Source organism: Lontra canadensis, unplaced genomic scaffold, assembly GCF_010015895.1.
Source record: "Lontra canadensis isolate GAN:19392208 unplaced genomic scaffold, GSC_riverotter_1.0 scaffold2, whole genome shotgun sequence".
NCBI classification, from domain to species: Eukaryota; Metazoa; Chordata; class Mammalia; order Carnivora; family Mustelidae; genus Lontra; species Lontra canadensis.
In genome coordinates, this window is record NW_022630996.1 from 63,298,810 (window position 1) to 63,325,387 (window position 26,578).

The 26,578-nt window shown below is 35.8% G+C and overlaps 1 protein-coding gene across 2 annotated transcripts in view; it reads right to left on the reverse strand.

The window, feature by feature from the left end:
* ANKIB1 (ankyrin repeat and IBR domain containing 1) overlaps positions 1-26,578 on the reverse strand; it is a 146,635-nt gene that overhangs the window by 30,492 nt on the left and 89,565 nt on the right. For both annotated transcript variants that reach the window (XM_032875348.1, XM_032875339.1), the window contains exons 6-9: positions 21,603-21,811; positions 20,005-20,093; positions 14,885-15,029; positions 13,033-13,199 (exon numbers count right to left, since the gene is read on the reverse strand). In XM_032875348.1, coding sequence (XP_032731239.1) covers positions 13,033-13,199; positions 14,885-15,029; positions 20,005-20,093; positions 21,603-21,811 — 610 coding nt within the window. The remainder of the gene's footprint in view (positions 1-13,032; positions 13,200-14,884; positions 15,030-20,004; positions 20,094-21,602; positions 21,812-26,578) is intronic.

The window sequence follows — 26,578 nt, forward strand, 5'->3', positions numbered from 1 at the left end:
TCCACTGAGCCACCCAAGCGCCCCTATTTTCAACTTTTTGAGGAACCTCCATGCTGCCTTCCAGAGTGGCTGTACCAGCTTGCATTCCCACCAACACTGTACGAGGGTTCCCCTTTCTCTGCATTCTCACCAACATCTGCCATTTCCTGAGTTGTTAATTTTAGCCATTCTGACTAGTGTGAAGTGGTATCTCATTGATTTGTATTTCCCTGAGTGATGTTGAGCATTTTTCATGTGTTTATTGCTCATCTGTATGTCTTCTTTGGAGAAATGTCTGTTCATGTCTTCTAACCATTTCTTCACTGCATTTTTGTTTTGTTTTGTTTTGTTTTTGGTATTGAGTTCAATAAATTCTTTATAGAGCTTGGATATTAGTCTTTTATCTGATATTTCATTTGCAAGTATCTTCTCCCATTCTGTAGGTTGTCTTTTAGTTTTGTTGATTATTTACTTTGCTGTGCAAAAGCTTTTTATCCTGATGAAATCCCAATAGTTTATTTTTGCTTTTGTTCCCCTTGCCTTTGGAGACGTGTCTAGCAAGAGGTTGCTGAGGCTGAGGTCAAAGAGGTTGCTGTCTCTATTCTCCTCTAGGATTTCAATGGATTCCTGTCTCACATTTAGGTCTTTCATCCATTTTAAATTTGTTTTTGTGTATGCTTTAAGAAAGTGGTCCAGTTTTCATCTTTCTGCACGTGGCTATCCAATCTCCCCAACACCATTTGTTGGAGAGCTTGAAATCCAAAACTGTGATGTCACCAGATTTGGTTTGCTTTTTCAACATTCCTTTGGCTATTCGAGGTCTTTTTTCTGATTCCATACATATTTTAGGATTGTTTGTTCCAGCTCTGTGAAAAATGCTGGTGGTATTTTGATAGGGATTGCACTGAATGTATAGACTGCTTTGGATAGCACGGATATTTTAACAGTATTTTTTCTTCTAATCCATGGGCATGGAATGTTTTTCCATTTCTGTGTGTCTTCATCAACTTCTTTCATGAGTATTCTATAGTTTTCCGAGTACAGATCCTTTGCCTCTTTGGTTAGATTTATTCTTAGGTATCTTATGGTTTTGGTGCAATTGCAAATGGGATTCCTTGGTTTCTCTTCCTGCTATTTCACTGTTAGTGTATAGGAATACAAGAGGCTTCTGTGTGTTGATTTTATATCCTGCAACTTTGCTGAATTCCTATATCAGTTCTAGCAATTTTCTGGGGTCTTTTGGGTTTTCTACATAAAGTATCATGTCGTCTGTGAAGAGTGAAAGTTTGACATCTTTGTCGGATGCCTTTTATTTCTTTTTGTTGTCTGACTGCTGAGGCTAGGATTTCCACTATGATGATGAACAACAGTGGTGAGAGTGGACATCCTTGTCATGTTCCTGATCTTTTTTTTTTTTAATTTTTTAAAAGATTTTATTTATTCATTTGACAGAGAGAGAGATCACAAGTAGGCGGAGAGGCAGGCAGAGAGAGAAAGGGGGAAGCAGGCTCCCCACCGAGCAGACAGCCCAATGAGGGGCTCGATCCCAGGACCCTGGGATTATGACCTGAGCCGAAGGCAGAGGCTTTAACCCACTGAGCCATCCAGGCACCCCCATGTTCCTGATCTTAGGGGAAAAGTTCTTTCTTCCCTCTGAGGATGATACTTGCTGTGGGTCTTTCTTATATGGCTTTTATGATGTTGAAGAATGTTCCCTCTTTCCCTACATGGTTCCCTACAATGTTCCCTCTTTTCCTACATCCTCTCAAGAAAGAATGCTATACTTTGTCAAATGCTTTTGGTCATATGATTTAAATGGTTCTTATCCTTTCTTTTAGTACTATGGTACGTCACACTGATTGATTGTGGATGTTGACCCACCCCTGCAGCCCAGGAATAAATCCCACTTGGTTGTAGTGAATAGTCCTTTTAATGTACTGTTGGACCATACTAGCTAGTATCTTGGTGAGAATTTCTGCATCCATGTTCATCAGGAATTTTGATCATAATTCTCCTTTTTAGGATGGTCTTTGTCTGGTTTTGGGATCAAGGTAATTACGGCCTCAGAGAATGGGTTTGGAAATTTTCCTTCCATTTCTATTTTTTGGAATAGCTTCAGAAGAATAGGTATTAATTCTTATTTAAATGTTTGGTAGAATTCCCCTGGGAAGCCATCCAGCCTTGGACTTTTGTTTGTTGGAAGATTTTTGATTATGGATTCAATTTCTTTGCTGGTTTGTTCATGTTTTCTATTTACTCCTCTTTCAGTTGTGGTAGATTATGTTTCTAGGAATGTATTCATTTCTTCTGGATTGCCTAATTTATTGGCATATAATTGCTCATATTATTCTCTTATATTGTTGGTATTTCTGCAGCGCTGGTTGTGATCTCTCCTTTTTCACTCACAATTTTATTTATTTGGGTCCTTTCTCTTTTCTTTTTGATAAGTCTGGCCAAGGGTTTATCAGTCTTATTAATTCTTTCAAAGAATTAGCTCCTAGTTTTGTTGATCTGTTCTACTTTTTTTTTTTTTTAATTTCTGTATCATTGATTTCTCCTTTAATCTTATTTCTCTTCTCTTGCTACATTTAGGCTTTATTTGTTGTTCTTTTCCCAGCTCCTTTAGGTGTAAGGTTAGGTTGTATATTTGAGTCTTTTCTTACTTCTTGAGGAAGGCCCGTATTGCTATATTCTTCCCTCTTAGGGCTGCCTTTGCTGCATCCCAAATATTTTGAACTGTTGTGTTTTCACTTTCATTTGCTTTCACATTTTTAAAAAATTCTTTAATTTCCTGGTTGTCCCATTCATTCTTTAGTGGAATGTTCTTTAATCTCCATGTATTTGGGGCCCTTCCAAATTTTTCCTTGTGGTTGAGTTCAAGTTTCATAGCATTGTGGTTTGAAAACAGGCATAGTATGATTTCAATCTTTTTGTGCTGGCTGAGACCTGATTTATGACCCAAAATGTGATCTACTCTGGAGGGTGCTCCATGTGCACTTGAAAGAACGTGCGTTCTGTTGCTTTAGGGTGAAATGCTCTGAATATATCTGTTAAGTCCATCTGGTCCAGTGTGTCATTCAAAGCCCTTATTTCCTTGCTCATCTTCTGCTTAGATGGATCTGTCTACTGCTGTGTGTGGGGTGCTAAAGTCCCCTACTATTATTGTATTATTATCAATGAGTCTCTTTGTTATTAATTGATTTATATATTTGGCTGCTCCCAAGTTAAGGGCATAAATATTTAAAGTTGTTAGATCTTCTTGTTGAATAGACCCCTTTATTATGATATAATGTCCTTTTCATCTCTTATTACAGTCTTTGGTTTAAAATCTTAGTTTGAGTGATATAAGGATGGCTACTCTACCTTTCTTTTGATTACATAACATTCTTTTTGTTACCTCACCTTAAAATCTCCAAGTAACAGGATAATCTAATTTACTTTTAAGTTTGCTGAATCCCAATTTTCTGTTTCACTGGAATTTGGCAAGATTTAAATAAGAAACATATCAATTTATCATTTGTAACTTGATTTTATATTCTTCTATAGCTATATAAAAATCAAACATTAAAAAGCACTAAGGCATTTACAAATTACTTATTTTAATTCAATATGATGGTATATTCTATAGTACAAAGGAAATTTTACAGTAAATAACAAAATATCATTTTGAGGGGGAGTAAAACCAATCTGTAGGTTCCATCATCATCATGATGTGTTATTTTTTTTTTTTTTTTAAAGATTTTTATTTATTTATTTGAGAGAGAGACAGTGAGAGAGAGCATGAGTGAGGAGAAGGTCAGAGAGAGAAGCAGACTCCCCGCAGAGCCGGGAGCCCGATGCGGGACTCGATCCCGGGATTCCAGGATCATGACCTGAGCCGAAGGCAGTCGTCCAACCAACTGAGCCACCCAGGCGTCCCATGATGTGTTATTTTAAACAAAGATCATATTTGCAAAATTTAAGTCTGTTAAGACACCCTGCTGATGAAGTTAAGTCTTACAAACTAAGAAGCAACATTTTACTATATTAAGAATGTAACAGGGTACCTGGGTGGCTCAGTGGGTTAAGAATCTGCCTTTGGCTCAGGTCATGATTTTGGGGTCCTGGGATCAAGCCCTCTGTAGGGCTCTCTGCTCAGTAGAAGTCTGCTTCTCCCTCTCCCCCCGAACTTGTTCCTCTCTCCCTTATATTCCCCCTCTCTCTGTGTCAAATAAATAAATAATTTAATAAATAAAATATTTTTAAAAATTTTTAAAAATTTTTTAAAAAACTTAAAAAAATCTTAACAATTTTACTTCAAACCCATTAAAACAGCTACTATTAGAAAACTGGAGGACAAGTGTTGGGAACATATGGAGAAACTGGAACCCTTATGCAGTGCTGGTAGGAATCTAAAATGATGCAGTTGCTATGGAAAACAGTTTGGTAGTTCCTCAAAATATAAAACACAGAATTATTACATGATCTATCAATTCCACTCCTAGGGATATGCCTAAAAGAACTGAAATCAATGACTAAAAACCTTCTCACCCATGTTCAAAACAGTATTATTCACAACAGCCAGAATATGGTTAACAACCCATGTGTCCATCAACAAATGAGCAGATAAATAAAATGTGGCATATACACACACAATGGAATATTAGTAGGCCATAAAAAGGAATGAAATTCTGATTTATGTTACAACATGGATGAATCTTAAGGCATTATGCTATGTGTAATAAGACACAAAAGGAAAAATACCATATGGTTCCACTTACATCAGGGACCCAGAACAGGGTATTTATAGAGACAGAAAATAGAATTGTGGTTACCAGTGGCTAAGGGGTTAAGGGAGGATGGGGAGTCATTGCTGAATGGTTAGTTTCTGTCTGGTATGAGGTAAAAGTTCTGTAAACGGATAGGAAATGGTTACACACATTAGGAATGTACTTAATACCACTGAATTATATACTTAAAATATTTTGGAAAAAAAAAACACCAATTATCTTGAAACAGTAATTTGTTTGCTTCAATTCCTGACATTACTGAATCTGGCATTTGGGAAATTTTTTCCATAACTGCTGTTTTATAATGTTTCTTAGTAACTCAGTGGTAACTTAATAGTCATTCAAAAAATACTGAGTTGATTACAAATGGAAGTTAAAAAAATGGAAGTAGATATATTACATTTGCTTTAGTACATATTAAAAAAGCTCTGCTTCTCAGAAATGGAAGGGATATCTGTGATAACTGTTAATTTTATTTGGCACATATACTAGCTTACACCAGAGTAAAAAATATGCCACAGATCTAGGAATAGTGTTTCCATATGGTGCTTGAGAATACATGTAGGAATACAGAATCTAGATTTCTCATGACTTATTAAAAAAAAATTTGGTGTAAAACAGACTTCTATATCTGCAGTATCTAAAACAAATAAAGTCAATGAAATAAAATATTTCCATTAATTTTAAGAGTTTTCCCCCTGAAGATTAAACATATTGAATATTTTTTTACCTACTAGAATCAATACCTATATGACTGGCTCTGGTGTTAGGACATTTTCTGACAGAACTGAGAAAATACTCAGAGGGAGAGGCAGTTGGAGAGGAAAGGCCAGTTTTTCAAATGGAGTCTGAAAAATAAATGCTATTTCTTCAAAAGAGCATAATTGCTTATTGGTATGCTTGGTCTCTGAGCCTGTGTTGCATTACACAGCAAAAGATTTTCTTTTCCAGAACCTCACAGGAGGACACAGACCTGCTGCTTCCTTAGGTGCTAGCCCAATTAGCAGGATCACTTCTGAATGTTCTAATTCGATGGCCATTTCTAATGTAATGCTAAGAGTGGGTATAAAAAGGAGAGGCTTTTTACATAAAAAAGAAGTTAGACCAATGACTATAAATTTAAAAAGGGAGCTAGAGGTTGCCTCTTAAAACTAAGGTATTTGGGAAAATAAGCCCAACTACTTTAAAGTATGGTAATAACAATGCTACCAGACATTATGTGATTGATAATCTGAATTATGTCACATGCAGGGAGAGATATTATTCTGAGACAAGTAGTAAAGAGATTGGAATGTAATTCCTTAACAAAGTTTTAACTAAGACACAGATGACTGGTGACAAGTATTCTGACAGACCTGGTGCTTGTCGAGATTGCACCTCAAAATGTCACTAAAAACAAGGAAACTGGAAGAAGAATTTTGCCACACAGTCCACTGAAATTTAGACACACCAATAGAATGGGTTCACTAAGAGAAAAAGTGTTCTGTTATAAAGGAAAAAAAAAAAGATTGTCTAATATAAAATCCTTAACTAAGGATGTTAACTAATGGTTAACTAATATCAAAAGATTAAAGAAAGGCTCTTTCTTTGAAAATTTGTGAATATGCACAATCATTGGCTCCAAAGGATTCTGGAAAAGGAAAAATCTTCTATTAAAGTTTCATAATCTGATGGGAAATTCCCACCAAGAAGTTGACAATTTCTGCATCACTGGGTATTTACTCCGAAGATACAAATATAGTGATCCAAAGGGGCATCCACACCCCAATGTTTACAGCAGCAATGTCCACAATAGCCAAACTAAGAGCCCAGATGTCCATAAACAGATGAATAGATAAAAAAGATGTAGTGTGTATATACACACATACATGTGCATACACATACATACATAATGGACTACTACTCAGCCATCAAAAAAATGAAATCTTGCCATTTACAACGACGTGATGGAACTAGAGGATATTATGCTAAGTAAAAAAGTCAAACAGAGAAAGGCAATTATCACTCAGATGTGGAATTTAAAAAACAAAACAGGATTATAAGGGAAGTGGGAAAAAATAAAACAAGACGAAATCAGAGAGGGAGAAAAACCATAAGAGACTCTCAGTCATAGGTAACAAACAGGGTTGCTGAGGGCAGGGGTGTAGGGAATGGAGTAACTGGATGATGGACATTAAAGAGGGCACATGATGTAACGAACCCTGGGTATTATGTAAGACTGAACCATTACTGACTTCCTTCTATCTTTGAAACTAATAATATATTATATGTTAATTAAGTGGATTAAAAAAACAAGTAGGTGGGGAAAATTTATTATAAAATGTTATAAAATATTTTGAAAACATGATCAAAACACTTCATTTATGCAAGCTTTTAATTAAAAAAATTATTTCTTGGGGTGCCTGAGTAGCTCAGTCAGTTTAGTGTTTGCCTTTGGCTGCCTTTTGGCTCAGGTCATGATTCCAGAGTCCTGAGATTGAGCCCCACATCGGGCTCTCTGCTCAACAGGGAGCCTGCTTCTCCCTCTCCCTCTGCCTGCTGCTCCCCCAACTTCTGCTCTCTTTCTCTAACAAAGAATTAAAATCTTAAAAAAGTTTTTTTTTTCTTTCCAAATTTTTTGGGATAAATTTGACATGTAACATTGTGTGAATTTAAAGTATACAGTGTGCCACTTCGATATATTTATGCACTGTAATATGATTGCTGTTTTAACAATTTTTATCACATTACATGTTTCTAGTACAGTAAAAAAAAAAAAATTAAAGGTAACACCTCCCTCTTAAAAAAAAGTTGACAATTTCAGTTCACTGCCATTTTAGAACTTTATTAATGACCCGTCCTGTGTAAGTAAATTCTTATGATTCTCCTTTAGACGACTTTCTTCCTTAATTAACAAGTTAACTAAAAATTACAATTTTAAAAAACTAATATCTTTGGGGTGCCTGGGTGGCTCAGTAAGTTAAGCATCCAACTCTTAATTTTGCTCAGGTCATGATCTCAGGTTTGTGAGACTCGGCCCCACATTGGATTCCATACTAGGTATGAAGCCTGCTTAAGATTCTCTTCCTTTCTCTGTCCCACCCCCCACCTCTCTTTCTTTCTCTCTAAACAAACAATAACTAATATTTTTGAAAATATCAGTTAATGTTGTAATTCCTTACACGCACCAACTCATTTAATCCACATAACAATTCTTTGAAATTGGTACTATTATCTCCCTTTTACATGCATGGAGAGGCTCAGTACTCTGCTAAAGATCACACAGATAGCAAGCAGATGAGCTGAGATTTGAATTCAAATAGTTTGGCTTTGGAAGTAGTACATTTTGTGCTCACTGCATCAGTTACAAAGGCTTCAACTATATTACTGTATTATAAGGGAGGATGCTTGTTTATCATCAAGTCACACAGCTAGTTAGTGGCAGTTAAGTCTCAAATGTAGGCCCTGTGTCTTCAATTAATGTCAATCACCTGCTCCCCTGAAACTTGATACAATTGAACTTTCAACAGTATTTATTTAGGTGAGCATGATACTTTGTATAGAGTAGACATGATATTTAAACAGGGTCTTATGATCAGTTTCTATCAAATTAATATCATGTTTCATTTCTGGGCCTAGGACAAGTAGGGGAATAAGTTCTGCTTGTTGGCAGGACTCTGATACACAAATGGTTAAATATTGCCAGTCTGGAAACATTGTTTTCCAGAACCAGAGCTATTAAGCTAAGGAACTGAGATTCTAATTTTACAAGACAAGATGAGACTCAACTGTTGGGGCCCACAAAGAACAACAACATTTATTTTGCCCAGAGGACTCCTAAAGAGTCCACTGTCTGTGAATTCTGTGGGGGAGATGAAGCACGAAACTATGCTTTAACTCAATCAAGATTCATGATCCTGGGGCACCTGGGTGGCTCAGTGGGTTAAAGCCTCTGCCTTCGGCTCAGGTCATGATCCCAGGGTCCTGGGATCGAGCCCCGCATCAGACTCTCTGCTCAGCAGGGAACCTGCTTCCTCCTCTCTCTCTCTGCCTGCCTCTCTGCCTACTTGTAATCTCTGTCTGTCAAATAAAATAAATAAAATCTTAAAAAAAAAAAAAAAAGATTCATGATCCTAACAGGAAAGTAGACTTTATCAAAATCCTTTCTGTGGATATTGGAGGAAAACAGAACAAGCTGATGATAGTATTAATGCACTAATATATATTCACTTATAAAACTTCCCGAAATACCTGACAAGTCTGTGCACTGTATTCTGATTCACTGGAAACTTCAGTGGACTAGAAACCTGATGGCTGGGATTTCTTATCGGTTCTATCTCTATAATCCAAATCTTACTGGGTTCAATTTGTTTCATGGTGATGGTGACACTATTTTATAGGTTTCTTTGCATAGTTCACTAAATAAATGTTCCACAGCTGGTTGATACATTAAAAACCACACAGTACTGTTTTTAGAATATTCATGCCAGTCAATTTTATTGAATAACTCTAAAATACATTTGACTGTCTATGGATTTAGAAGAGATGAATTCCATTTAAGTTTCTCCATTTCCAGGGGCAATGCTTGTGACTGAAGGGACTAGGGATACTCTGAGGTAACAGAGGATGGAAATGGCCACTATACCTAAGCTTAAATTTGAGTTCCTCTCCTCATAGATCAGAATTTGGGTGGTATTAAGTATTTCTGACAACAAATCTTTATTTTATTTTATATTTTTAAAAAGATTTTATTTATTTTTTAGAGACAGAAAGAGAGTACAAACAGGGGGAGGGGCAGAAGGAGAGGGACAAGCAGACTCCGCGCAGAGTGCAGAGCCTGATGTGGGACTTGATCCCAGAACCCTGAGATCATGACCTGGGCCAAAATCAAGAGTTGAATGCTTAAATGCCTGAGCCACCCAGGTGCCCCTGAGAGCAAATCTTTAAGGAGTTGCCTCAGAGAAGAAACACTTGGAGTTTGCTCAGAGGGCACAGAAGTTACATAGTAGCATATTCTATTTAATAAAAACAGAGGGGAGATGGTCATTGGCTCACGTTATGAACACTGTCCAGGGGTAATATAGTCAAATCAGACAAAATATAATTAGGCTAGGGGGAGAAAGCATTCTAGGTTCAGTTAATAATGGCAAAGAAGTGGTGGGTGAAAACAAGTTACAAAAGAAAGGGCTAAACTGTGGTGGGAAGGGAAATGTCTACTCCTACCTTTCCTCTTATCAATAAATATGCTTAGTTATATCCAGGCACACATCCCTTGGGGATGGCTCTCAACTCATTCTGTCACACACAGCTCTTTAAAAAAAGGAGCTATTATTGCCTTTTCTTGTGGTTTTTGTAATCATCTTTAGAGAATATTTCTGAGTTTTCTGGGGAAAGAAAGAAGCAAAACCCAGAATCATATGCCTTTATTTTATAAAGATATCTCTTATAAAGCCTCCTTTTACATACAGCAGATTTTGCCTCTCTTTGAAATAGTAGATAAGGGCAGTAGAACTCTTAGAATTTTTTTTTTTTAATTTTTAGAAATTTCTCCTTATGTAAAGCTCTTATACTACATGAATAAGAGTAGGAAGGTAAGAATGTAAAAACAGAGACTGCAAATTAATGCCTAGAGAGGTGAAGCAGGCAATGTAAAAATCCTAGAATAGGATTTAGAATTGGAATTGTTACATCCAGAAAATGATTCTATTTGCTACCCTCTCTACCACCCTCACGAATAGGAGAAAGAGTAAATAATTACCAACTGTGATCCTGAATCCATGTGGCCATTCACAGGTCCCCTGAACCAGGATAAAATTCAACAGAGGGCCTGTGGTCTTGGTATATGGTCGCCAATGAATCTTGACTATAACCAATCCAGTATTTTGGGATGTGAGAAAGAATAAGTGAATATATTTTCTCCAAACACTGGTCTAGAAATGTACATTTATAGCATGATAATATATATTTATAGGTTGATTCATATAGCTTTTAGAGCTTAATCTATATTGGTAGGTTTTTCCACTAGTTTTGTCATGTTTAGTCAAACCAAACTTATTACTTGCGACATACTCAAAAAGTGAAAGCTCATCTGTAGTAAAAACTGGTAAAGCCAGACCACAGAAACCACATGGCTTAATAAGACAATGCTAATCACAGGTTCTTCTTTTCCCTTCAAAACTTTATTATTCTCTGATCTTAGCAAATGTTCTCTTCTCCTTACTTCTAAGTGTTTTTACTAATTTATATTTTCCATTTCTTTAAAAAAAGATTTTATTTATTTACTTGAGAGAACAAGACAGAGACAGAGTATAAGGGAGAGAGAGTGCACAAGCTGGTGTGGATGGCAGATCTGGTCACATAGACTCCTCACTGAGTGTGGAGCCTATGACACAGGACTCCATTCCAAGACCCTGAGGTCATGACATGAGAGGAGGTCAGTTGTTTAGCCCACTGAGCTACCTAGGCACCTCTGCTTAGTATCATTTTAGATGCAAGGGGTATTCATAGTGGGGTGCCTTAGGGCACATGAGCTTAAATTTTTGAAGAAACTCCACACTATCTCAAAGAGGAAGCTCCTTTATTTATTTTTTAACTTCAGTATTCTTATGTTATAGTAAAGTGAGTTCATATTCATCTAAGGACTATTTATTTATGAACAATTAAGCTCATGTGTATTCATTCACTCACTTGTACTTCTGAGCTAGATCCTGACCTCTTTTAGTGAGGCACTGAGGTAGAGTTAAGAACCAATCAGTAAACAGTAAAACATGTAAAACTAAAAATTATGAATTTGTCTTGTAAATGTTTTGAAAAATTACTATAAGGCACGTGGATATAACCTATTATTCAATATTCTGTTGCTATTTTACTCGCTGGGACTGATTTAGTCATCATAGTAGTCAATATGATTTTCCTTTCATCAGTCAGTTCATTCGAGCACCTAGCACAGGAGTCTAGCAAACTTCTTCTGTAAAGAACCAAATGGTAAATATTTGGGCAGTTTTGTAGGCCATATGGTTTCTGTCGGAACTACATAATGTTGCCATGGCCTGAAAGCAGCCACAGAAAATAAACTGGCACAAATGGGTATGGCTGTATTCCAATAAAAACTGGTGGGAACAGTAGTTTTCTGACACCTGACCTAGAGAGTTCACTGCTATACACAGACTGGCAATTCAAGAAATATTTTTAGCTTATGATAATGATGATGAGGGCAAGAAATAGACCTTTCAGGATAGGATTATTTCTACAACTATGCCTTTTTAGTATAGCAGTGCTATAATGTGACTTTGGTTTCTGATAAGTAAGGAAGTAGAGTCTTATATCCATCTAAAGTATACCCTTGCATATGTGATAAATCTGGAAATGAGAGAAAAGGAGAACAAATACATTCTTTTTCTGATCATTTAATTACCTAAAAAAACCCAACAGTTAATTACTGAATCTACTCTGAATAAAGCAGAATGCTGATAGACATACAGTTAAAAAACACAAGACAAAGAAACTGATTCTTAACTAGGACTGTGCATTAGAACCACCTACAAGCTTCTTTTTGGGGGCCCTACTCCAAAACCTAGTACATCAAAAATTTAACTTGGGGCCTACGATGAAAATTTGGGAAAATGGGTCTTAGTTAATTCTAGGCATCCATGGTTAAGAATCACTGCTAGAGTTTGGGCGTCTGGGTGGCTCAGTGGGTTAAAGCCTCTGCCTTGGGCTCAGGTCATGATTCCAGGGACCTGGGATCTAGCCCCGCATCGGGCTCTCTGCTCAGCAGGGAGCCTCCTCCTCTCTCTCTGCCTATTTGTGATCTCTCTCTGTCAGATAAATAAATAAAATCTTAAAAAAAAAAAAAGAATCACTGCTAGAGTCTTCAATTTTAAGAAAAAATTTAAGTTCTAAACATGTTCTAGTCTATTCTCAGCAATTTGTTACTAGAGTTTAAGTGCATGGGTTCTAGAATCAGAGCTTGGTTCTAATCCCATGTCTGCCATTTCTTAGCTGCATATCCCTGGGCAACTTCTCTATGCCTGAGTTTCTTTATCTGTAAAATGGGTGTAATAACAATAATGAACTCATAGCACTATCAGGAGAATTCAATATATGAAAATATCTGGCATAATGCTTGGTACACATCAAGCACAAAATAAATATAAATTATGACTATTCATCACATCACACATTTTTTAAATTAATAAGAATGATATCAAATATACTACACTCTAAAGACCTAATTCTGTTTAAAAGTCTCTTTAAAAGCTGTTAGAAAGGGGATTAGGCTGATTCCAACTTCTCTTATACTGACCAGCAGAAGAGGTGTCCTTTTCCACAGTCCACAGCAGGAGCTCTGAGCAAGGGAAAGCTGAGTGTATCAGACCCAGATGTATTTGACCCTTGTTTTGTAAGTCTGACTGCTCTTTCACAACCTGGAGTAGGACACCATTTAATGGCAGGATTATTTTCAACGAAGGCCTGTTGAAATAGCAATAATAAAACACAACAGAAATATTTTAACTCTTAATTCTCAGAGCATATCTCATGTCAATTTACTTTAGAGGGAAAAAAGGGGGAACTAAAAAACAAGGAGTAATCAGTTTCAAGAGATACTTAAAAATAGTACCCAAAAGTATGGAACTTAGTAAGAAGGAAAAAAGACATAATTACCTTAGAAACAATGTGACTTTTTAAATTTATGTTTTCTTTAATCTAAAAACCAGGTAATGATGATCAAGTAAAAATGCAATTATTCACACAGAAAATACATAATTTAAAAATGTTTTCTCATACAATCTGCTGCTGAGGTAGAGTTAAGAACCAAACAGTAATTATTTTTTGATGGAAAATAATTATATGAGTATTAGTTGTATTAGTACTGTAAATTTCTAAATGATACCCCAATAATACATAAAAATCCAGATTATGATGCTTTGTTATGAAACAGCAGGACATCTTTTTGAAAAGTCCATATGTCATAGGTTTAGACTACAAAAAATTTGCACAATTTTTTTCTTTATTTAGAAAGAAAGAGCGAGTGTGCATGACTATAGGGGAGGAGGGGCAAAAGGAGAGGGAGAAAGAAAATCTTAAGCAGATTTCCCGCTGTGCACAGAGCCTGACGTTGGGCTCAATCCCATGACTTGGAGATCATGACCTGAGCTGAAATCAAGAGTCGGACACTTAACTGACCGAGCCACCCAGGCACCCCCAAAATATAATTTTTAGACCACACAAGAAAGTAACTTGCATACTTCTGGACAATTCTTAAATGAAAATAAATATGGGAAAAAAAGAAACATTATAATTCATTATATGAAACTATTCTTTGAAAAAACCCCATTCCAAGTTGATAATCTTTATTTCTGAATATTTACATTTAGAAGTCTAAAATAGGTCTTTTGGAAAACTGAAAAATAGGTACTATTTACTCTGAACACTGTCTGGATCAGTTACAAAAGTCCAACAGGCAAATGAGTAAATAGTTTTGAATAAGTTTGTTTGTTGTTTGGTAAATTACTACTACAATTTTTTACTTTAATTTTATCTATCATAACTATAAAATAATGCTTTAGGGTGCATGGGTAGTCAGTCAGTTCTAAGTGCCCAAATCTTGGTTTTGGCTCAGGTCATGATCTCAGAGTTGTGAGATCAAGCCCCATGTTGGGCTCTGTGCTGAGCGTGGAACCTGCTTGGGATTCTCTCTCCCTCTTTCTCTGCCCCTCTCCCTACTCACATGTACATGTACATGCGTTCTCTAAAACAAACAAACAAATAATAAATAAATAAATAAATAAAACTGCTCTTAAAAAAGGGGGGGGCGCCTGACTGGCTCAATCAGTTAAGTATCTATGTCTTGGGCTTGAGTCATGGTGTTGGGGGGCCCTCCTCAGTGGGGAATCTGCTTCTCCCTCTCCCTCTGCCCCTCCTCTTGCTTTTGCAAACGTGTTCTCTCTTTTTCTCTCAAATAAATAAAATCTTTTAAAAAAATGCTTTTGCTTAAAACTTTAATTAATGCCACCATTCCTTCATGCAGTTTTTCTGGGAGACAAAATCAGAGTCCATTATTTTATGTGTTTTTAAAAATAAAACAAAAAAATTAAATAAAATCTGTTATGCAGGTTTCATAAAATGAAAATGAAATCGGATAACTGGCAGCATACCTTAATATCAAACTGTAGATATCGTTTGTCCATCTCCTTAGAAACTACACTTTCTATGATATCCACAGGCACAAGTTGGAAGCAATCATATGCAGGGCAGAAAATGTTGTGAGCTTCACCCTCTTGAATTTTCAGATTCAAAAACCTATTAAAATTATCAATTGATAGAAAAAAGGGAAGAATATAATTTATTTGCAAATTCCATGAATTTTTTCTTTATGCTAAATTTTCTGTTAGAGTATAAGTAAAATAATACCAATGAACAAAGGATGAAATATCAGTTGTAATGCACTGATTTATATAATTCAAAACATTATTTATTGAACACTTACTACCGCCTAACCATTCATTCACTTATACACACATATATGAATATATATACTTGTATTTATGTTTTTTATATATGTTTTCACAGTGCTCTTCTTTTACTTTATCCTCTCTAAAAATCTGAAACAGTATCCAAGTTTCAGAAATGAGTGGTTTAGGAAGGTCATATTCAATTCTCGATATTCTATACCTTTAAAAAAAAGGGAGCAATTATACAGAATCAAATCATGGCTAATCCAAGAGATTTGGGAGTGGCACTGGAAGATAGCATACCTTTTTGAATAAAAGACTACCTTTTTATATTTCATTTAGATGAGTATTAAGTTGCATATCCTACTCTAGCCACACTAGTTAAGGGAGGGAAAAGTTATCCTGGAGAGTGGCAGGAATCTAGCCTAAGGTGAATCAAGTGGTTAAGGAGCAGGGTTTTGAGTTAGAGAATTCCAGGTCTGCCACTACCAGTCATATGATCTTCAACAATTTATATACTTGTTCTGTCCCTCAGTTTCACTATCTGTAAAATGAAGATCATAATAAGCACCTCTTGAGGGCTGTTACACAGATTAAATGATATAATGTGTGAGTATCTGCTGGGTGCCTGGCACAGAATAAGAATTTATAAATTTTAGCAGGGTTTTATTTTTATTATTATTAATATTCCCTATAGAAAAACAAGAAACAAATTAGCTTTTGAAGTGTGATTTAACACTTAAACCTAGAGGAAATATATGGAAAACCAGGGAACTAAGTCTCCGTTCTCTAGTGATCACCGTCAACAGTTTGACTATTCTGCCTGCAGTATTTTCCTTTTGGTTCTCTCAGTGTCTTAATTCAACTGCACTCAAAAAAAAAAAAAAAAAAATCAAGCTAACTGAGACTTCATCAGATCTGCTCTCTCTGGTCCATTTCCACCTTCTCCCACAGTACCATCCTGGCACTTCAAAGAAAACAGAGCCCTCTCTAACATCCTCCCTACCACACCCTGAACCTACCCATATCTTTAGCTATCTTTGCCTTCCTCTCACTATTCACTTCAGTGAAAGAGGGCTTCCTCCTATATCCCCCAAACTAATCTGTAAATACTCTAGACAGCTCCAGAATTTGCACAATCCAGAAACCTTTCCTCTCTGTCTCTGTCTTTCTGTCTCCCTCACGGGTCTTCGGCACAATCAATACGCTCAAGTTTTTTCCTACGCTCAAACATTTCTCAATTAAATGATCTTTTTAGCTCCCCTTTCCTTTCCCATCAGTTTCTTGATGAAATAGTTTAATGATTTGTCATTCCTCAACTCTATCCCATTCACTTCTCAACCAGCAACACTCTGGCTTTTATCACCTCTAAACTGAATGGCCAGCTCTCAACAGGCCCTTAAGACTACCCATTAGCTCAAGGATTCAAGACATCTCAGTTTTTTTCTGGTCTGACTTCTCTGGAGCATCAGATACTAGTAAATAGTTCCTTCTTTCAGATTCTCTCTTTTCTCTGGCTTCTAGGACTTATTTTTCCCCCTGGCATTCTTTTTACCTTTGGTTGCTCCTTACTCAACTTTTTCACTAGTGCTTTTCACTCTCCTGATCATTTACATTTTACTGTTCTCTAGGATTTTCATGCCAAAACGTTTCCCTTCTCATTTCATTCAGTCTTCCTGGGTGATCTAAATTCTCCCAACTTAAACTACCACCTATATGCTAATGACTCTGAAATTTAAAGCCCAGCTCTCCCTCCTTAGCTACAGATCTTGACCACACATAGTACTTTTGTTTAAATCTCATGTGCATTTAAAATTCAACATGTTTAAAACCTTACCCTCTGTTTTTCAGTATGATTCAAAAACCACACACACTTCACAAAACTCTGACATGTCCCAATAGAAGGGCATTCTGTACCTTAGCTACCAGTAAAAATTACCTGCATTATTCTGTATCGAGAAAAACAACTTGGCAGAAATAAAGATGGATAAAGTGTTCAGGGGAAATACTACAGAGCTGTTCTCACAGTATGATCTGTGGACCTGAGACTTTTCAGGGGGTTTATGAGGTCAAAACTATTTTCATAATGGTATTAAAACTGTTTTATTTTTTTAAATAAATAAGCAAGTAAGTAAATAAATAAATAAAAACCTGCTAGTACCTTAGCATGAATCATGGCAATGGTGTTAAAACTATATATATTCTTCACTGCTTCACTTGCAGTGAAAGAAAAAAAAAAGCCAGTTTCATTTAATACCCTTGATAGAATATTGATAGAGTAATACAAATTATGAATTATTGGTTAATTACTAATACATTTTATTGATTATTTACTTTATTAAATCTTAACTCACAAGTACACATCTTTTGGGCATTTTGTGAAAAGAAATGGGAAGTAAACATAATGAACTTCTGCTGCTGCATAGCAAACAAAGCATGGTGGCTGTCTCAAGGAAAAGCACTTAGGAAATTGTTCAAGCTACAAGTAGACCTACCTGCATTTATCATGGAAAACTATTTTGATTTGAAACAGTAACCACAAATAATGATTTCCTGGACTTGGGTTTATAGTAGACTTTCTTGGAAACTGAATTAAGTGAGCTTATCATATCAAGGAAAAAAGTTGGCAGAAATCTAGGGCAGACTTTACTTATGTTTTTATCTTGTAAGGTCAGTCATCCTTAGAAAGAGGATAATAACTACCATTTATTGAGTAGTAACTATGTGCCAGCCCTGTTCGTTTTAAGCATTTTTCATATATTAAGCCATTTAACAGTAAACTCACAATAACTCTATGATGTACTTACTATTATCACCATTTTAGAGATAAGGAAATTGAGGCACAGCGAGGTTACCATTTACCTAAATCAACAACTAATAAGTAGCAGGAAGGATAATCTAGGCTGGGTAGAAAACAGTAATTTCCGTTTCATTTAAGCGCTTAGAGTAGATGCTTCAAAGCATCTGGCTGCATTGATGACATTATGAAGTAAGGAAGAGTAAACTGAGAGTTTCTGAATTATCTAAGGACCTTTAAAATTTTTTGCCTGCTTCTTAAACAAGTAAGTTTCTTTTCTATAGGCCTATGAAAGCACTGCAATTAATTTAAAAATGGTTTAATGTATAAATCACCCAACCTGGAATTTGTTTTCCTGCTGCTTGATTTGACAAGAACTACTAGCAGGATGATGAAAGGGGAATCCTAGGTAGATTGATAAAGTAATACAGAAAATAATCATTAGAGCTTTCAAATTCAAATCTTACCATAAACTTCTCATGGCTAGCCTGTGATCAGTATGGGAGATGGTTCCTGGGACATAAGTTTGGTGAGGGAGGTAAATGGAAGTTCAAAAAACTTCAAGTAAATCCTTTGGGGAGGCTCAGTTTTCACACAGAAACCATCGTCAACAGTAGCAAACTTGGTAGAACCCAGAAAATACTCCCTAATACAACAGAGTTAACAATTTTAAGCTAAATAAAGTATATATCTGTGGAACATTTTCTGCAACTACAACTAGGTCAGAGTTAGCTTTGGATTGTAAACCTGACCCTTGGCAATCAGTTTACCTGTATCAGCTGTACAGATATGATCTTATCTAATGAGATTCAGAGTAAAGTCTAGTCTATGTTTTAAAAAGAATGACCAGATACTCTCATTTATTCTGATTTTTTAAGAAGCAGTAATATTTCCCCCCTCCAAATGAAATCTTCCCCTATATCCTGGTTTAGGATATACTCAAAATGAACCAGAATGATAGAAAGATGAGTGGTTGTCTAAAAAATTGGAGGGAGGAAACGGTGGGAGGGTGAGGGAGGCAGAGAGAGAAGTGTGGGAAGGATTTTAAGGATAAATAAGGAAACTTTTGGGATAATTTTTGATTGTGGTAATGTTTCTTGGGTGTGTATGTATGTCAAGGCTTATTATTTATTTCAAATATGTAGCTTATTATAAGTCAGTTATTATATGTTTAGGACAACAGAAAATTTGCTCAGGTTCTTGTTCTCTCACCCAACACAGTATTCCCCAGCTCCCTACACTTGGTACCTGGTACTCCATGAAAAAGAATAGTTTGAAATCAGATTTCCTTAATTACTAATGACATGCTTTGCTTAGGTCATTAGTCAGTGGATTTATGTGCTCCAGAGATAACACGATACTGTATCGCTCATTAACTACATAGATCTTCTCCTTTATTTGTAAACCTCTCTTGAAAAGTGCAACATTAGAGCAAAGTTAATGGATGGTATGAGAATATAAACCTTGGCAAGATAATGGGAAGGACACCAGAGACAAACATGAGAAACAAAATAAATTTCTCATTTGTACTCAACCATGTCTAGAAGAGACATCAACCTTTGAACTGATTGAGAAGGAATTTTAAACATACATATTCTTATAGATTTCAAAGGCTATTTATTTGCTTGTTACAAAAAATTTAGAGAAAGCATAAAACAAATGCTTTCAAATTCTTAGAATATAAAAAAACCCTTATTCTTGATACTTAGGTGTAGGCTTGCATGTACATTACATTAAATGTAATGTAAATTAAATACTAAGAAAACTTATTTCCATATACCTGCTTTGTTCCAAAAGTACCTTCCATTAAGCTAAAGAATATTAATTATGAAATTAGATTTTACTGAATAAATGTGAAGATGTAAAAATGAGAAAAAAATTCTCCCTTATCAGTGCAGTATATTTCAGTGCAACTCTGAAACCAGTATGAATAATCCATATCATTAAATATCTAAAGCAAGCAATTTTATTACCAAATCAGAGTGCTAGCATGCAGTAAGAAATACTAAGCTGCACATATACTCACGACTCCCAACAACCTCTACAAAAGTCATGTCCACAGGGCATATCCACTGGGTCTTCAAATACAGAAATACTGCACATACAAATGTCACACTGGAAATGAAGAAGAGCAATGATTTAAATGAAGTCATACTTTGGACAGAGAATGATATATTTATTTATTCTCATTGGTTTCAGGTAAAAATACTGTGGGTAAAAAACCCACAGTAACTATAAAAGGTAAGTGTTTCAAAGTTGTAAGGGAAGTTAAAGTTAGTGTACCTATTTTTGATTGAATAACAAATACCATGCCTACTTCATTATAAACTACGAAGGGACTTAAATGTTTAATGCACAAATCAAACTCTTAAATTCCAAATTTATGTATTAATCAGCAACTATGCATTTGGGAGAAAAAAAGCATAAGAAACAAACCATTACAATCTATTCAGGTCAAGATCAAATTGTCCACTGCAAAATAACCACTTCAATACTATGTCCTTTTGCCTATACTCATCCTAGAAAATCTACAGAAACAGAGCAACGTTGTGTTTTCAAGATAAAAACTCCGGATATTCAGAGTAGGAATTTAAGAATTTCTACCCAAGGAACCCTGTTACAAAACTATGTATCTTCTAAACAATAACCTATTAGAAGCAAACATTCCAATGTTACAGAAGCAAATAATAGAAGTAGGATTTTATTTGCCAAAAAGGCCTAGATAAAACCCAGAATGCTTTCATTTTTATCACATATTTTGAGGGGATGAACCATTAAAGAAACTTAAAATTTCCTATAACAGTATACCAATTTTTATGCCAATTAAAAATACAGACAATGGCAATACTGTTTCTCAATAAAAAGCAAACATTTATTATCAAAATGTATCTAGATGATACACTCCAAAGCTTTACTGAAACAAATACATAATTATCAATATATTAGAAGTGTTTTCAAGAAAATACAATTTTTTTTTCATTTTTAAAATTTAAAGTGCCTATCACAAACTCAACTTTTAATATTTCAGTATGGTGTGTTTAAAATTTTAAGCACTTAAGAGATTTTAAGTGTAAATGTAGTAGATGTCTTTCTCAGACTCTTTTATGTTTACTGTTTTGAAATGAGAAAAAAAAACCTTTTGTTTTTCGATCTGTAATTCAGAGATAATAAAAATATTCTGTGATAATATTTACCAAAGGGTGAAATAATTGAACCCTTAAAGAACGGTACAGGATTCAATTACAAGAATATGCTAGAGGTTCCATGGGGGTGCGGGAATGAATATACATACATACATATATATATATATTCCCCCCCCCCCATATTGAGAGAGAGAGAGGAAGAGAGAGAGAGGGACAATGAAAGCATAGGGATATGGGGAGGGGCAGAGGGAAGGGAGAGGGAGAGAATCTTATGTAGGCTCCAAGCCCAGCATGGAGCCAGACACAGGGGAACATGGGGATCAATCTCAGTCCTGAGACTCTAACCTGAGCGAAAACCAAGAGTTGGCTGCTTAAACGGCTGAGCCACCCAGGCGACCTTCCATGAAACAATACTAAATAATTTAAAAGAGAAAAGACTAAACACAAATCTATGGGAAGTACATCGAATACTGAACCATACCAAACTGGTGTCCAAATCTCCAGGAGACAAACTTATTTCATCTGGAGAGGTGACAGAAGAACGTGTAGTCCTTGGAGTTCTTGGGGAAGGGAGTGTGTCCCAGGCATTATATCCACTTGGTGGTGGAGTTGGCATCTGAACACCTGATCGTTGGCAGCAGTTCTCTGGGTTGGACATCCAAGCTTCAAGTAATTTCTCCCTGTCCCAGTCTTTCAGAAGAATGGAATAGATATCTCTCAAAAATTGGAAATATGGTGATGTTTTAAGAATCTCATAATAACAAAGTAACAAAAACAACAAAATAACAAAATAAAGTGAGGATAAATTAAAGAGATTAAAGGCCATCTAAAGGAAGGAAAATTATTTATATCAAATTAATATTTACAAATGAATATCTAGGTACATTATACTTATTAATCAATAAGTAAATCTATATTTATTTTTAATTTATTTTTATTTATTTACTTAAAGTAGGCTTTATGCCCAGTGTGGCACCTAACATATGCCTTGAACTCATGATGCTGAGATTGAGACCTTAGCTGAGATTAAGAGATGGACACTTAACTGACTGAGTTACCTAGGTGCCCCAAACCCCAAATATTTTTAAATAGAATTTACTGTGGCTTACAACTATGTCAATATCTAACAATCCTGTCAAAATTTCCAGTCATTTCTACTAATAACAAAGAGGTTTCCTCCTCTCTCTCTCTCTCTGCCTGCCTCTCTGCCTACTTGTGTCTGTCAAATAAGTAAAAAAATCTTAAAAAAAAAAAAGATTTATATAAATGGGGCACCTGGGTGGCTCAGTGGGTTAAAGCCTCTGCCTTCGGCTCAGGTCATGATTTCATGGTCCTGGGATCGAGCCTCGCATCGGGCTCTCTGCTCAGCGGAGAGCCTATTTCTTCCTCTCTCTCTGCCTGCCTCTCTGCCTACTTGTGATCTCTGTCTGTCAAATAAATAAATAAAATCTTGGAAAAAAAAAAAGATTTATACAAAAGAGTTTCCCCACACATCACTTCTGGAAGTTACTAAATTTTTCATGGCATAGATTTGACTTAGCCATTTTACGCTTTTTAGGAAAATTTGTAAAATTTGCAATTGGTTTCACTGGTGTCAAGTTGTAAAATGATTACATAGCTTGCTATAAACACGTCAAAATGCCAACGAGTCCAAAAATCATTTGATAAACAGCTTGAAAGCAGAAGAAACTTCTGAAGGGATTATGGTTGTAAAGTTTTAGCACATTAGGTATACATTCTGTATTGGGTTCACATCTGACTTAACTAAAAAAAGATGATATTCCTACTATGAACACTTTTTTAAAGTCCAGTGAATCATGTTGTTATAACGTTCAGAGCCATAAAAACCTAACCCATTAAAAATAATAAAAAAATAAATCTAATTATTTTGTTGTTTTACACAAATTATTCCCAAAAAAACATCTCAATCATCATTCAGGTGAAGAAGTGAGGACTCAGAGAAGTGACATAACCTTGCTAGGCTCACACAGATAGAGAGGGATTTGAAACCAATTTCTGTGATTCTAAAAACTGTTTTCTTTCCACTGTAGCACAATGAAATATGGTGTCAAGAGTAGTATAGAGTCAACTATTCAACATAGGCCCATTCTATACAATTTTATAGCTCTAATACAAACAGCTATGGAAATGTTCTAAGCAAGACTTTTCTCAACCATATTATATCAGTTTATTTGGTGGTTTAGAAGGATAATTATGATTTAGAGATGCAATATAGATACATCAAGTGTATTTCCAGCTGTGTAAACCATATGAGCAGGGGACAGAAATATAAGGAAGAGATGTGAGCACTTATGTAAAATAATATACTATGTTGTCATTTGAAAAGATGGAAAATAAGATTAGAAAAGGGGTCTGTCAGATCACAAAGAGGAAGAAAAATCCGACAAGGGAAAAAAACTGCATGGTGCCTTCCAGGAAATGTTGCTACATGGATGTTAGTGTTTTGACAGGTCATTACTTACTTAAAAAGTTAAAATTACTTTTCTTAGAACAGTAAGATTATTTTTCAAAAGTATCCATTATGTCACTTTTTAATAAAGGAAAAAAAGTACTACTATAATATAAACAGATATTAAATGTTAAATTTTAGTCTTATTTATTATGAATATTTTCCAGCACAACTTCTGCTTGGATTCTATCACATCATTCACTTAGCAAATAATTACTGAATGTCTTTTATGTGCCATGCATGCACTGTGTCGGATAGTAGGGATACAAAGGGAGGAAAAATCAGGCAGGATTCCTGCCTTCATGAAAGGAGAAAGACATTAAGTAAAAGAATCATCACTGTCAGCGTGCCCACATGAAGGACAAGTAGAGAAAACCACTCAGAGAAGGTGAATCTGGGGAAGTAGCTTGAAGCGGACAACTGAAAGATGAGTGGGAGTTAAGTAGTAAAAAGGGAGGGGGAAAGGACATTCTAGACTGGTGGTTCACAGCATGTTCAAAGTCCCTGTGGTAGGAGGGAAGATGGCATCCTTGTGAAATTAAAAAGTTCAATGAAACTGTAGCACGGGAGCAGAGGGAAGGCACTGTATGAGATGAGGCTGAGAAGAGAGTCAGGGACTAGATCAGGCAGGACTTTTTTTTTTTAATATTTTGTTTATTTATTTGACAGAGATCATAAGTAGGCAGAGAGGCAGGCAGAGAGAGAGAGGGGGGTAAGCAGGCTCCCCGCTGAGCAGAGAGCCCGACGTGGGGCCCAGTCCCAGGACCCTGGGATCATGACCCGAGCCGAAGGCAGAGGCTTTAATCCACTGAGCCACCCAGGCACCCCCAGGCAGGACTTTTTAATAACACTTTTCATCATGAGTTCAAGAGTGATGGGAAGTCACTGAGAAGCTAAGCTTGGGGTAAGGAAGGACAAGTTGTCACAATCAGATATGAAAAGACAATTCTAGCTACAACAAACAAAGAAACTGGACAGGGCAGGAATAGAGGGAAGACAGTCGAAAGAGGACGGTAATGGGTAGTATAAGTGAGAGATGATGGAAGCTAGAGCTAGGTGGGTGGTTGTAGAGGACATAAAGACAAAGAGAGGAGTTTAACACATGGAAGGTGAAAGTGACAATTTGGTCACAATAGGACACAGAGTCAGAAGGACAGGATATATCAAAGTTGGTGTCCCAGGTTTACCTATTTGTTGGTTGGTGCCATCTATGTAAATAAGGAATACCAGACAATCAGATATAGGTGGAAGAGCATGATTTTAGTTTTAGACATGAGGAGGTTAAGGTGCTTTTGAGATATCCTAGAGATGCTTTAAAATAGGTAGCTATATTCAAGGCTGTATAGCTAAGAAAATAAGTCTAGTCCAGAGGGAGAAATCTACACCTACAGAAACCTTCAAAGAAGGTATCATTTCCTAGGAAGAGAGGAGAGTGAGAAGATGCAGACCACTGACGCTTTGTTGCCTAGAGAAGATGACGAGTCTTCAAGGGAGCTTAAAAAATACTTCAATATAAGTTAATTCTAACCATGAGCAAATTGCCCTTCATCTTGTATTTTTTAAGTTTTACTTATTTTCTTATTAGGTAGCATTCAATTATAAGTTACTTGTATTACTGAGGAAATACTCAGAGAATGACCTCTGTATTCCTAACAGAGTCTTCCTTAAAATTCAATTACTGCATAGTAAATACTGCCAAACATTCCTGTCTTCTGCTTAATCTAGATCAACTTCATTACCTTGGGACTAAATTTGACAACAGATAATATAATACTCAAATCTACTTTTCTGTGTAAAGCTGAGTGAATGTTACCCAGGATATAACCTATAAATCTTCCGAATAGTTCAGTTCAATAGCTCTGAAACAGAGGCTATTCTGACTCTGAGAGCAATTAGTATAAAGTATAGTTCTGTGCACTATTTTATTCACTAACATCAGTTATCTCTGTAAATTTTATTTGATTATCAAATGTCACTGTTACTGGTATTACACAAACAATATAGAAGAGATGTCCATTTGAAAACCTGCTAGCCTCTATTTTGTGCCTAAACAGGGAAATGAAATATAGACTATTAAGTTATCAAAAAAGTTATCACAGAATAAATAACACCAAATAAGAAAATTCAATTAGATTGTCATCTTATTAGAACTGACCCTTATTATGTAAAAGAAGTAACTTAGGAAAGTATCAATGGGGTAAAAATGGAGTTGATCATTTTTCGGGGGGGGAGGGGCAGAGGCAAAGAGAATTAATCTCAGAGAAGGTGACTGTGCTGTGCATGGAGCCTGATGTGGGGCTCGATCTTACAAACCTGAGATCATACCTGAGCTGACATCAAGAGTTGGACACTTAACAAACTGGGTCAACCAGGTGCCCCTGGAGTTGATCATTTAATAATAATTGATGACACAATGTAAACAAATAGAGATAAAAATGTTCCTTTTAAAAATTTTTCATAAGGTTAGGCTTTGATTCTCTATATACTGTAACCTGAGCCATGATACTCTACATAACGTAGATTCTCTATAAATTGTAACTCAGAGTTATGATACATTATCTAGGTGACTGCAAATACCTGTGGCAGAAATGGTTATAAGTACACAAAAAATGCTCCAGTGTAGAACTGTTGCTTGTACTCAAGTGACTGAATTCTGGGCAATGGAATATGTATAGGAGTAACATATATATAAATAACACTTCGGGTATATTATTTATTATGTATTATTTATTCTATAACCATTTTCTGAGAGCTTAGTGTATGTCAGGTACTATGGAAACAAAAAACATTAAAAGCTACCCTCTAAGAGCTCGCAGGTTAATCTAGAAGAAAAGCAAATGAAGAGATTACTATAAAACTGTATGACACAGGATGTAGTAGGAATAGACAGGAAGGTCTTGGTTCAGACTTGGGAACACATAAGCAGAAAGGTTTCCTGGAAGACATGGTTACTAAGGAAAAGCAAGAGTGGGTAAGTAGAGAAATGG